The sequence below is a fragment of the Hydra vulgaris genome, chromosome 13, assembly GCF_038396675.1.
Source record: "Hydra vulgaris chromosome 13, alternate assembly HydraT2T_AEP".
NCBI classification, from domain to species: Eukaryota; Metazoa; Cnidaria; class Hydrozoa; order Anthoathecata; family Hydridae; genus Hydra; species Hydra vulgaris.
The window spans coordinates 18,577,501-18,592,796 of NC_088932.1; the positions used below are offsets into that span (position 1 = coordinate 18,577,501).

At 30.6% G+C, this 15,296-nt stretch overlaps 1 protein-coding gene across 2 annotated transcripts in view; it reads right to left on the bottom strand.

The window, feature by feature from the left end:
- The window catches only part of LOC136089258 (uncharacterized), a 91,123-nt gene extending 84,916 nt beyond the window's left edge, over positions 1 to 6,207 (bottom strand). For both annotated transcript variants that reach the window (XM_065815093.1, XM_065815092.1), the window contains exon 1: positions 6,103 to 6,207. In XM_065815093.1, the coding sequence (XP_065671165.1) occupies positions 6,103 to 6,166 (64 nt within the window). In that variant the 5' untranslated portion in view covers positions 6,167 to 6,207. The remainder of the gene's footprint in view (positions 1 to 6,102) is intronic.
- Positions 6,208 to 15,296: the final 9,089 nt, after the last annotated feature.

The following is a 15,296-nucleotide window of genomic DNA, read 5'->3' on the forward strand; positions in this document are numbered from 1 at the left end:
TTTTTTATACACATCATTTTGATGCTCAAGAAACCCATGAAGCCTTGATGGTATCAAAAAAATTATATATTAAACATCTTCTATATTCATTGATCTTTCAAAAAATATAAAGATTTCGATCTGTAAGTTTATGGATTTCCATATATGGATAACAGGGCATGGCCCCCTCTTTTTTGTAGCAGAATGTTGCAATTGATTTGTCACTACCTTCCAGACTAGTTGGAGCTCTGAAACATGGCATTTCTGTAGTGCATATAAATGTGCATGTTAAAGTTGTTTTCAGGGCCTAGAGAGAAAAAGGAGGGGGGTTGGGACATGGGCCTCATATTTTTGTAGTGGAATCTTGTGATAGAACTTTCACTTTTTTCTTTTAGGAGAAATTATTTTAAGAGAGTACATGTCTCTAAGATTTTTAATTTGCAAGTTTATGGATTAAAAACATTTATCTATCTAAAATAATGATTTTAACAGAATTTTACATTGTATAATTTAAAACTTTTTGATTTGAAAAGAATACAGACAGAACAGCATTGATTTCTCAAAGAACAATAATTGAATAACACAAAAAATAAAAACAGTAAGTTCCAAATAAAAAATCTCATGAATTTTTTTCATATAGAAAATCAAAAGTTAAAAAACATGTTAAGAGCATCTTGACACTACAGACCTGGAAAAAATAGAGACGAAGCTGGAATTCTTTTGGGATTCTGTAGAAATATGACATTAATCATTTCTTGTTATAATCGTTGTTATATTGTTGTTGTTTATATTTACTGCTATTTCATCTTTGAAACTAACATTGTTTAAGATAATATATATGATCTGGAACAACAACTAACTTTTGTTTATGTTAGTTTCTTCATGTATCCAATGGAATTTCAAAGAAACACTGGTACTAAAAAACACTGGTATTATTAAAAGTTCGATATTGTAATTCATTTACATTAAGACCAGCGGACTTATGTTAAAGTTGAGCGCAATTAAGCATTCAAATATAATTTTAAAAAAATCTCAACTGATGTCCAATGTAAAGCAGCACTCCACAGAAATAAATCAACACATATTTACCCACGATGGATGGGCCACAGCTCAATCACTGGTTCACCCTACAATTCAGCTGTGTATGACTACCAACAAATCAGACTATGATGCATTTAGTATCCCATTCCCTCCCATTACACCAAAATATATACAAGTCATCACAGGTACTGGTGCACAGTCTTGCTTATGGTCCAGGAAAGGGTTTGAGAGTACGGGTTTTAAAGCACAAAATTTAATACATGTGAAATATAGCATGTCTGCTGCTAACAAAACCCAATTTTGTATTAAAAGTGCAATTTTTGTACGTCTTGAAGGACAACAACCTAATGGCAACAAAGTCGAATGTACTGTAATGGTATACATCAGTCCAGATGCAAACGGATTCTACTTATCTAAAGAGGCAACGACCCAACTGGGTATCATCTCTAAAGACTTTCCAGAGATTGGTAGTGCCTTCCATGGAGCTATTTACTCAGACTCTCAGACTAAAGTGACTAAAACATTGAGTGAAAACAACACAATCCATGCATGTGATTGCCCCAAAAGAAGTCTTCCACCAAGTGCACCCACTAAACTTCCTTTTGATGGCTCTCCTGGAAACAACAAACAGATGAAAACTTGGCTTCTTACAAGATACTCTGCCTCAACATTCAACACATGCCCACACCAGATTTTACCTGACATAATTGGAGGGGCCTCCAATTAGTATTTTAATTCAAGAAAATGTCAAACCAGTTGCAGCATTTACTCCAGCCACCATACCAATACATTGGCAAGACCAGGTTGAGAAAGATTTCCTTTGTGATGAATTTCTTGGTGTCATTGAAAAGGTACCCCTAGGGGAACCTACAACATGGTGCCACAGAATGGTCATTACACGAAAACATGACGGCAGGCCTCGTCGCACTGTCGACTTATCCCCATTAAATAAATATTGCCACAGAGAAACCCATGCAATGAAATCACCATTCCAACTAGCTCATTTAGTACCAAGAAATTTATGAAAAACTGTAACTGATGCATGGAATGGCTATCATAGTGTCCCAATACACATGGAAGATAGACATCTTACCACCCTCATTGCACCTTTTGAACGCTATAGATACATTTGAGCTCCTCAAGGTTTTGTCTCCAGCAGGGACAGCTACAACAGACATTTTGATGAAATTGTAGCAGACTTTAGTTGCAAACAAAGATGTGTAGATGACACCCTCCACTACGCCGATGAACTAGTTAAACATTGGTGGCGAACAATTAAATTCCTTGAGCTTGTTGGGAAAGCTGGAATTATTTTAAACCCCTAAAAATTCCAATTTGCTCAAAGAGTAGTAGACTTTGCAGGTTTTAGAATATCTGAATATGGAGTTAACCCACTGCCTAAATATATTGATGCAATCAGATCATTCCCAAAACCATCCTCAATAACTGACATCCGATCTTGGTTTAGTTTAGTTAACCAAGTATCACATTACGCCCAACTTCGAGAAGCTATGGCCCCATTCAAAGTTCTGCTCAGCCCTAAATCAAAATTCTATTGGTCGGATGATCTTAACACTTCATTCAGTGCATGAAAAGAAAAGATCATCAGCGCAATTAAAAATGGGGTCTAAATACTTGATATCACCAAGAAGACCTGCTTGAGAAGTGACTGGTCAAAATCGGGCTTAGGGTATTACCTGAGCCAAAAATATTGTAAATGTGAATCAGATTCCCCAGATTGCTGTATAGACGGATGGAAAATCACTCTTGCCGGGTCCAGATTCTTGTCATCTACTGAAAAATGATACGCACTAGTTGAAGGCGTAATGCTAGGCGTGGCTTGGAGTCTAGAGCAGACTAAATATTTCACACAAGAATGTGATAACCTCTTGGTAGTAACTGACCATAAACCGCTTGTCAAATTATTTGGAGACAGGACCCAAGATGAAATTGCTAACACACAACTCTTTTGACTAAAACATAGAACCTTGCCATGGAAATTTATCATTCAGCACCAACCAGGAAAAGGACACTGACTTTAAAGCATTAGTATTAGCAATAGAAAATGGTTTCACAAATGATAAAAAGAATTTCGAAACAAGCCTTTTACCATTCTGGGAATACCGCAAAGACTTAATGGTGTCAGATGGAGTTATAATATACAACGACAGAACTGTAATCCCACCAGCCTTACAAAATGATACTTTGGATGTACTGCACTCAGCCCACCAAGGAGTGTCAGGAATGATAGCCAGAGCTCAAGCTACCGTTTTCTGACCGAGTATCACTTACAGCATATAAAATAAGCGCGATGGCTGTTGCAGCTGTAATCGAAATGCACTATCTAATGCACAACTACCACCTATCCAACCTCACATCCACGTAATGCCATTTGAATGCATATTCCCTGGCTATTTTGAATTTTGTGTCTGGAATTATCTGGTTATTGGAGATAGACTCACTGGGTGGACCAAAGCCTACAGAATAAAATAAGGAACATCAGAAATAACCGCAAAAGGTCTAATCATGCGCTTTCGTAAATTATTTTCAACATTTGGAGTGCCAGAAGAAATATCTACCAATGGTGGTCCTCAATTTACTTCTGGTGAAACAAAAGAGTCTCTGCAACAATGGGGTATAACTCATCGCATTTCATCAGCCTATCACCCACAATCTAATGGAAGAGCGGAGCTTGCAGTTAAATCAACAAAACATCTCCTGGAAAACAATGTGGGACCAAATGGTGATCTTAATAATAACCTTTTTGTAGGGGCAATGCTCACAATTAGAAACACGCCAGACCCTATTTGTCAGTTGTCCCCTGCTCAAGTATTATTTGGCTATCCCATTCGCGGCGCAATGCCCAGAATAAAAAACAGAATCCCTATGTTTGAAAATGATCAATTCCTGAAAACATGGAGACATGGACATGGGACACTCATGGTCAGCAAAAGAAGCATTACAAACAAGATATGCAAAGACCCTTGAATCACTTTAAGAACATACACGTTCCTTTGCACCACTACATGATGGAGATAGTGTTTTCAAACAAAATGAAGTAGGGAACCATCCTAAAAATGGGATCGCAGTGGGAAAGTTGTTGAGTGTAAAAAAAATGACCAATATGTCATTAAAGTTAAAAGAACAGGTAGACTGACTGTAAACAGAAAAAACATTTTTGCAAAAATTTCTAAACCTATTAAAGTCACACGAAACTAAAGTCGCATTGACCAAACCATTAAAAACCAGCTTTAGTCAAGAAAATTCTGCCAATTCACCACAAATCACAGAATATATCTCAGAATCTAACAAAGTTATACCATCTGAACTGAAATTAGCACAATCTACAGTACTGTCACCGCCTCCGACATCCGCACCAACAGTAACTTAATCACCTCTACCAATAGCATCAGTACTCCAGCTGTCATCTATGCCAACGTCTACCAATAGCATCAGTACCCCAGCTGTCATCTATGCCAGAATCCGGTAAATCTTTGACGTTAGACGACTTCAAGAAATGAACCTGAAAACTATGTTTATATTGACAATTAAAAACATGGAAGGGGATGTAGAAATATGACATTAATCCTTTCTTGTTATAATCGTTGTTATATTGCTGTTGTTTATATTTACTGTTATTTCATCTTTAGAAACTAACATTGTTTAAGATAATATATATGATCTGGAATAACAACTAACTTTTGTTTAGACTCCGCATCTCTGATTTTAAAGATTCTTTATTTTTTAGATGGCTGTGCTGCATAGTATAAAAACCACAAAAACCTTTATAAGATCTGTTTCCATAAAGATGATTTTGACATTGATGATAAGTGAACTTTTTTTGCTTCAGACCATGGTAAGTCACCATGGTATTGGTGGTACAGTAAAACGATTAAATTTAAATCAAGGCCTATAAATGACCAGATATTGAATTGAAGGGATTTTTTTTTTTCAAGAAAAAGAAAGACTGAAAAAATTGTTCACTATTTTGAAAAAATGTTTTCAGCTAAGTAGAACAATTCCTGAAACTAGGAGCTATCATCAATTTAACCCAGAATCTATAGATACTGTTAGCTTTAAATGAACAAGTGAAGATTTGAATATAAAAGGCATGTTTTCTTTTTCTGATATTCAAAGTATTTAACCTAATCAGCGAATGAACATCCATACATTGAAATTTGATGAATTTATTCTGTGTAAATATAATATGCACCTGTAACAACAACTGGACATATGTATACTTTGACTGTTGACGCATCTAAGCAAATCTTAACACAATCTTGACACTTTATATTTTTAAATTTTATTTTGTAAATAATTAAATAGAATGGAACAAATACAAACCAAAAAAATTTTTTGAAAACAATATTTTCAAATTTATATTTAGATTATTGAAAATGCAAAAAAAAAAAAAAATATGAGTAAAAAAGTGGGGCACGGCCCCAGTGCCATGGGCCATGGAGCCTCCGACTGTCTGCCCTGGAAACAATCAGGACTATACAAGTGCTGAAAGTTTTAAAGCTACAGTTTGTCTGGAAAGTAGTAAATAATCTATCATAATATTTGACTACAAAAAAACTTACCGTAATGTCTTGGGGGGGGGGGGACTGTTACAACTTTTTAAAAGTAAAAAATCATTATTTGCAAAGACGCAATTTTAATAAATAATGAACAAAAAATTAAGATATTTTAATTCATTTGTACAAATATTGAGAGTAGAAAGAAAATAGTTAATGTTAAATTATAATAAAAAATGAAATAATAAATTTAATTAAACAAAATAGACATTCCACAATATGTACATTTGGAGAAAAACAAATCTAGAAGTGTTTGTTTATAACTTGTTTTAATGCAATTTATTTTGTTGTGGTAGTTTAAAAATTGATGTCCTTAAATAAAAATAAAAAATAAAGATATTTTTATGACATCAAAACCACTTGAAAACATTATTAATGAAACTTATCAAATCACTTTTTTGATTTAAAATTTGAAAATTGTAGAGTTTTCTTATCAATAAAAAAATTTCAATAAAGTTTAGGAAAAAATAAAAAATTAAAACTCTTAATAATAAAAAAATGCTACCTTTTTGCACTGTTGTTACTTTTTTTAGCAATGAAGAATATGAAAAAGTACGCCTCAATACCATGTAAATAATTGAGATTAAATGATTATAAACTAGAAAAACTAAAAATCGCATTTGTAAAAAGACATAACTAAATAAAATAAAAATTACATTTGTAAAAAAAATTATCATAAAAAATTTCAATAGTATATTGTTGGTATTATATTGTTGAAAATCAATTAACATAAACGTGTATTCAAGGATGAAACAAACTATTTTATAAAAATTTTATGAAAGATATTATTTTGCAATCACTGAATCTGCAATCATTGAATGAAATTTCCTATAACGCTAGTTTTTAGCTCAAAAGTTTATGATGATGATGACAACAACAATGATGAAGACAATGACGATGATCATGATCATAAGTAATTTTCTTTTCAATAAGTAAAAAAAATTAAATAAAAAACTCTCTTTCCAAAATAAAAACTTCCTAACCCTCCCTACTTATTTTCATACAAACTTTTTTTAACATAATAATCTACAAATATTAACATTAAAAACTTAAATATATCAGAAACAGTTACTTATTTAAAACATTTTTATTGCAAACCACATATTCATTCCCAAAAGTTCTAAAGTTTTTCTGCAATATAATTACAATATATATATATATATATATATATATATATATATATATATATATATATATATATATATATATATATATATATATATATATATATATGCATAAATTGTTTACTGTTGTTTTAAACTGATTTATTGTTGTTGTTGCAAAATATTTACTTAATTTAATTATAATAATAAATAAATAATTTAATATGAAGATGGGAGAGAGTTCCAAAGGGTTAAAGTGTGGGCAAAAAAACTAGATGAGTAAAAGTTTTTAGAGCATGCAGAGATAGACACAGTAAAAGAATGAGACTTTGCTAAATGACAAGTCAAGCAAGAATGAGTTTTAGTTTATGGAACTAGAGATAATAGCTCTTTTGAGCAGCGAACATGATAGTAATTGTAGTAAAGAGAAAGAGATTTACAACGATGGGAAAGAGGCTCAAGCTTATCAGATTGAGTGGATCCAACTATGTTTGCAATGCATTTTTAAACCTTATCTAGAGGAGAATCAGGGACGAATAAGAGATTTGTAGAGGTAGAAAATGGAATCAGAAGAGAGAAAATAAAAAGCACGATAAAGAGAAGCAACTTTAGCAGATGCTAATTTAACAACAAATTGAGTATATGGTTTCCATGAAAGGTCAGTAGTAAATGATAGTCCAAGACAATGTAAAGTAGAGGACTCAGTGAGATCATTGTCAACCATTAATATAGGAATGTCAATAGAGCTGCGATGGTTGTTTGCAGTAAATAACTGAGGTTTGTTGGAGCTTAGCTTTACAAGCCACTGTAAGCTCAGTACAGGAGTATAAAGTTGAGTCATCAGTAAAAAAAGCTACTTTAGATGTAAGGTTGTTGGGAAGATCATTAATGTATATAAGAGACAAAACAAAACCAATGATAGAACCATGAGGTACCCCAGAAGTAATATAAATACCTCCTAATTCAGCCAGATGTAAACTTTTATTAATGCAGAACACCAGCTTTGTCTGACAAGGGTTGCACTTCAAAGTCAACTGGTTGAGAAAGTTGTACCATATAGAATATTGTTTCATTGAACATAATACAATGTATATAATACACTATACTAGATGTATTATACTTGTATATATAATAATATAGCATGTATTAAGCAACTAAATTACATACAATTTTTGCTTTTTTATAGTTACTAATATTATCAGCTATAAATTATATATTATAGTATAATATAATAATTTAAAGTTATGACCAATTAAACTAAAAAAACTAAGCTTGATATTAGTGTTAAAATAACCTTTTTAAGGTAAGAATGCTAAAAATCAAGTTGATTTTTTTGTTTTGATGTATTTTTCAGTAAATTTTTTCTTTAGCGTGTATTTATGAGTAGATGATTATTAGTTCTGATATGTAATTATATTTCACATACATACACTTAGAACTAATTACACTAAATTAAATAAATTCCAAGTTATTATGGTCGCTCTTCTCGATTTAGCCTAGCTATATGTGAACCATCCAGAATGTAGATTGTATATATATTTTTTGTAACTTATAACATTCTTATATAAGACATCTATATTTTTGGTAAATATAGATTTGCTTATATAAGAAAAGGCAAATAAACAAAAAGCAAATCTATATTTGGTAAATATAGATTTGCTTTTAGTTGTTGTTTTATTGATGTTGTCGTATTACAAATCAGAACTATTATTCAAGTGGTGATTAATCCTCGCGCGAAGGATGCGTTCAAAACTATTATCTTAAAAAATATCCTATCATTAAATAAAATTTTTTAACAATTCAGGAAATTCCCGATAACTCGAACCTCCAAAGGGAAGATGGAAAATCGTTCAACTTAACGAATGTTCGACTAAAGCAAATTTCCGTTATGTCGAACTTAGGCTGATATGAGAAATAAGCTTGAATTAAGGTATTTTTCTTTATTTATTGCTGAAGAATATACATTAAATTTATTATATTATACTAATGTTTCAAATAGGGATGACTCTTTTACTTACTTTTTTTTTACTTACACGAGTAAGTTAACATTTATCAAAAAGTAAATTGCATTAGTAATTTTAAACAGATTTAGAAGCTCTGTAATTTTTAAGAGGGTCATTTATTTTTGTAAGGTTTTTTCGGCACTTAAAAAAAAAGGCCACCTGCTCAAAAGACCCAGCAAATCTTAATCCCAAGACCCAGCAAGTCTTAATCAGGCACTGGTTTCAAGAAATACGGTATTTTATAGGTGTGAAAATTTGAGAACTATTTATGTAAAGGTTTAGGAGCCTAAGATGTATTTAAATATTTTTTTTTTATATCAGTAAAAGTTCCAGGAAAACAGAAATCAGGCACCTGAACCATTATGTCTAATGGCCACAAATATTTTGCTACGCCACGGTGTAATATACGAATAACCCGAGCAGTAGCTAAGCAATGATTATACGCAGAACAAGAAATAAAAATTGTGGTGAATTTAAAAAAAAATTCCCTAAAACATTGACTATCCTTACCCCAAATGTGAGGGCAAAAATTAGTGACTTTTATTTTTTATTTTCTTACTCTAAATTTTGACAGGTTTTAAAATTCAAAATTCAAAGGTTATGGTTATGTAAAGTTTACACCCAAACCGAGTTAGGTATTTGTTACAACATTTTCCTAAACATTCTAATGTGATATAAACAGTAGGGTGAGTCATATTTTTTTAAATTTATTGTCACGACTACAAAAAGTTGCTATAGTATGAAAATAAAAATAAACGATGAAAATTCGAGCTTCCTTCAACATTTTAGGGGGGCAATTTTTGTTTAAACTTTTTAAATAGCACTATTCTACGTAGTTCTAGTTCACTAATAATTCAAATGGAATATTTCAATATATATTCCAGGAGCGGATCCAGCGTTTTTTGATGATTGAAATAGCTAACCTTCATGTATGGAGCAAAGTCCAAAAATTCATATGTTTATAGTTTATATAAAAATGTTTTGCAAAACCTTTTTTTTTTAAAAAGATGAATGGAGCCTGGGAACAAAAAAGTCCTAAAATATTAGCCTCGACTGCCCCAAACGTTGAAACATTGTTTTTCTTTAATATTCTTAACTAAACTGATATTTATCAATAAATTTTAAATTTCAAAAAACAACTTCTTAGCGTTCAAAAATTATGACCATATTAAACTTGTAGCCCCATCAAATTAAGAGAGGTTTAATCTTTATATGGTCATATTTTTTGAACGCTATGAGATTGTTTCATGAAATTTAAAATTTATTTATAAATATTAATTCAGCTGAGAGTAGTATAACAATTATTTAATCAACTTGCTGCTTTAACGTTTGGGGCAGTTATGACCAAAAATTGAAGAATTTTATGTTCCCAGGCTCCTATCATCGCAATTTTTTGCAAACATCTTTTTTTGACATAAGTATAAAAATGTGTACGTTTGTAGTTTGCTCCATATCTGGATGTTAGCTATCTCAAGCTCCAAAAACATGCTGGGTTTTACAGAAGTACAAAGTCATTATCAAAAAATGGGTAAGGGATACTTTTCCCTCAAAATTTAAAGAGTTTTGGTTTTTTTTCCTTGTAATATCTAATGGAAAGGTTTTTTATGATTTTGAGGGCCCTATGACAGTTTTTTAGTGTTGCCTCCGATGCACTAGCCACGATACTGCGTCAACATAATATTAAGGTATCTTTATAATACCATGCTCTGTTAGAATAATTACGTTCAAATGCAGATTCATTGACCCGGGGGAAGATTGGGGGAGGAATCCAGTAGGCTCTTCATTCTCCACACACACACACAAACTTTTTTTTCTAGAGAACTTTTTTTATATAAATTTCTATTTATAGAGGATTTTTTTCAAAAATTTACGATTGTGCCCTTTTATTTCGAAACCCGTAATGTTGGTCCTGTGATATAATTTGAAAAGATAATTATCACGATGCTTGCACGCAGTAAATTTATTTCGACATCGTCATGTTACAAACCCTGGTTGCCATGATATTTGTGTTGAAAAAATTCTTTGTAATTAATCTACTTATTTAAGAAGACCTGCTTATTTAAGAGGACCTTATCAAAGTACTTTAATAATTATTCTACTTAAATAAGAAAATTAATTACAAAGAGTTCCTTCAGCACAAATATTACAGCTATCAGGGTTTGTAACATGTCTAAATAAATTTACTTAGGGGAGGTAGCGCGTATAAATATATATGAAACTATAACCATCGTCAAAAATAATATCATTGAGATAAAAAAAAATATATATATATATGTGTATATATATATATATATATATATATATATATATATATATATATATATATATATATATATATATATATATATATATATATATATATATATAGTTTATTTAATATAATTTAAGCATGTTTATTAATTTTAATTTTTAAATATACGATTTAACATTTAATTATAATAACAACTGATTTTAATAATTTTGTTAAAACAAGGTATCTGAAAGATGATCGAAGGATCTTGTCATCAGAACCTTAAATAAGCTCAAACAAGCACATAACAAAAGTAACAACAATAGTATTAAACTTTTACAGTTTTCCAAAGTATATATTTTAATAAATTTTTTTTTAGAATTTTTTGTTCTTTTCTTAAATACTAAATAAATTTATACAATAAGATAGTTAAGATTAAAAAATCGTTATACAATAACAAATATAATAAAATATATAAGTATAAAAATAAAAACATAATAAATAGAACGCGGAGACTCGCAGAAGACCTTTAGGTCTTATCATTGAGAACCGCTCGTGAATATTAATTGCATTAAAATAGCATTAAAGAATAAAACAAAAATGTCAAAGAAATAATTTGTGAAAAACATAAATTTCGTAAGAATATATAAATAAATTTGTAAAGAAATTATTATTGATTCTTATATATAAATACAAAGTGTGTATAAAATAGTACTTATTTCATAAACACATAAATAGTGAATCCGATATTATTGTATATTACATTATATAATAAGTTTCATATTTTCATAAAATGTTAAAAATATAAAGATAAGTCTTCAAAAGATAAAATTATTTCTTTCAGTTTTTTTGTGAATGAAATGTAATTCCATTCTTGGGAAAAATCAAAATTTTTCAAAACTATTTTGTTCCAAAGAAAAGCTCCTCGAAATGCGATACATGACTTTCCAAAATTAGTTAGAGAAAAAAGTTGCCGAACTAGATTATCACTTCTTAAGTTTATATTTATTTGTTTTATTCAAGGTATATAAGTTATGAAAGGGAACAGTTTTACAGTTATGCATAAAACAAAGTATATTAATAATATTCATATTATAAAATTAAAATATATTATAAAATCAAAAGAGAGATGACGCGGATCTACTCACTAATACTTTATACAACGTACCAAAATATAATAAAATGTTAAGTAAAAATTATAAAAACCAACAAAATAAGTAAGAATAAACTTTTTACAAATGTAAATGAGTAAAGGCAAAGTTATTAGTTCATATTATTAATAATAACATAATATGTCATCTAATGAAAAAATTAGGGTTTTTAATTTACTTTTAAAAAGGTGAAAAAGTAATGGGTAGTTCAAAATCAAAATTCGGCAAAACAATTTTATTCTAAAGGTGTGGTGCCCGATAGTCAATACAAAATTAATTAAAGCTCGTTTGACAAAATGGTTCATTTAAAAAATAAGTATTTCTCAATCTGTATTTGTGGATAGGTTTCGGAGTAAAAATATCTTTGAAGACAGATAGGGACAACCATTTTTTCACATGTATACAAAGCATAAAACATTATATATATTTAGCTCGTATATATTTAAAATTCTCATTTCAATAAAATAATATTTTGCGTGAGAAAATGCATTTGCATGTTTCTTACAGCGATACATATATATATATATATATATATATATATATATATATATATATATATATATATATATATATATATATATATATATATATATATATATATATATATATATATATATATATATATATATATATATATATATATATGTATGTATTAGAGATGGGAAACGAACCGAACCCGAACCGAACGAACCGAACTAGAACCTTATCTACGACAGAACCGAACCGAACCCGAACTTTAGTTGTTACTAAACCGAACCGAACCCGAACTTTAAAACTGTTGTGAACGAACCGAATCAAACCAACTGTTCTTGCCCTAACCAAGCTAAATAGAGGCTTGAAAAAGTGAAAATTTTGCAATTTGCACATCACTACAATACATAACATGCTACATTACCTAATGTGTAACATACATAACATAATTCATTACCTAATGTATAACATACCACGAGTTTAGAATTATTTTGTTTTATCTCTCATATTAAGTGTTGGAAGAAAATGAGTTAGTAATTTTAGTAATTAATAATTACTTTTAAAATATATTTTAATTTTTAAATTTCTTCTAAATAATTTGTTTAAATCAAAATTATTTAAAGCATAAGTTATTATTTCTTTAAAAACTAGCTAAAATTTTAAGTAACTTTTACTTTTAGAAAAAAAAGAAAAATTTTCTCCCAACGTTTAAAATGGGAAATAGAACAAAATAATTCTAACTTCGCGATAAGTCTACAATTCATAACATTACCAACCAAAATGGAAATGTTGTTTCTAAACATTTGCAATATTGAGGTGTTGTTAATGTTCTGAGTTTTTATTCATATCTTAGTAATTAATGATTGCAATAATTACATAATATTGTAGTAATAATGAGTAACAGTAAATTAACTCGTAAATGGACTAAAAAAGTGTTGGAGAAATTGATAACAGACGGAGCGGCTCGCTTAGTACCTGCATCATGGACAAAGAGTGAATGCTGGACACGCTTCCGTTACGTTGAAGTTGGGGATGAGGTTTGTAGCTATACTTACTGCATATAAAATTATTTAGTTTTATAAATATTTCAATAAATCAATAATCACCTGCATCTCTCAGGCATTGCATCTTGCACACAATGCCAAACTGAGCAGCATTCAGGTTTGATAATTAATTGAATATCAAATGCTAAATAGAGTCAATTGACCTTAGTTATAATACACTTTATTTGATTTTTGTATAACTGTGAGTAATCATGTTATGATCAACAGGTTGTCAAGGAGTTTGCCGTTTGTAAGCAGTGTGGATTATGGTTGTCAGTGCCAATTGGTCATACTACAACTTTACAAAGACATAATACATCACACATCAATAAGATCAGTTCAGAACCTGGACAATTAAAAATGACAAGCTTTTTACCTAAAAAGACAGAGGTTAATAAATATAGTTTGCGGATCTTGCTTTTTTCTATTTACTGTTTTAACTTTTCACTTGCTACCATTGATAGCAAAATATATTTGTTACAAGTTGTTAGCAATATTTTAGAAATACAATGTTTTTTGTAGTACAAAAAAAAAAAGGCCATTATGTATTGCTATTGTTTATTGCTTTATACTTTACAGGTTCCTAAACACATTTGTGAATATGCTCAACGTGCAGCCCTTTACATGATTGCAAAAGACATTCAGCCATTCTCGTGTGTTCAGGATGATGGGTTCCGTCACTTTGCTCAAACAATGATTGATATTGGATCGAAGTATGGATCAGTGAAACTTGAGGATATTATGTGTGATCGAACAACGCTGTCTAAGACACTACTACCAAAGTTCTACAACGAATGTGTTCGAAAGCTGAAAGACGAACTTGCTGGGGTTACTCATATCGCAATAACAACTGATCACTGGACCGATGACATTCTAAAATACTCTTATCAAACTTTTACAGCACATTACATTAACAGCAGTTATTGCCTTATAAGTAAGTGTGTTGAATTGTTTGAGTTTAGTGAGTCTAAGACTGGCATTGCCGTAAAAGCAAAGACAACTGAAATACTTAAAAAACTTTTCCCTCAGACTATAAAAAGTGACAATTTGGTATTTGTGACTGATAATGGGAGTAATATGAAGTCGGCTTATCGCAACGATGTTAGACTTAGTTGTGCAGGTCATAATCTTAATTTAGCTGTTGAAAAAGCTTTGAAATCCCCTGGTGCTAATTTAGTTCATGAAATGATCAAGACTTCAAAGGAAATGGTGGGCTACTTTAAACATAGTGGGAAAAACCAGGAACTAAATCACACTCTCAAACAGGATGTTGCGACTCGTTGGAACAGTCAATTTTTTCTTTTGCAATCACTGTCATGCCAGTTAGATCATGTCAAGTCAATTCTTGCTGATTCAAAGCAGTTTGACAAACTTGAGCAACTGAACAACGTTAATGAAAAATTGTTGCATGACGTCGTAGAATTTTTGCATCTCTTTCACAAGGCTACTGTACAATTGTCACATGACAATGTGCCGACGTCCCCTGATGTATGGCCAATGCTTTTTTATCTTCGATCAGTCTGTAAGATCAATGGTTCAGACAGCGACAGTATGCGTGACACAAGACATGAACTTGACAAATACTTGGCACTGCTTGTGACAGCGTGTGATGCATTGCAATTCTGGAAAGACAATGACCGTGAACATAAGCTTCCGACGATGGCATTAATTGGTAGATAGTTGTTGGCTATTCCTGCT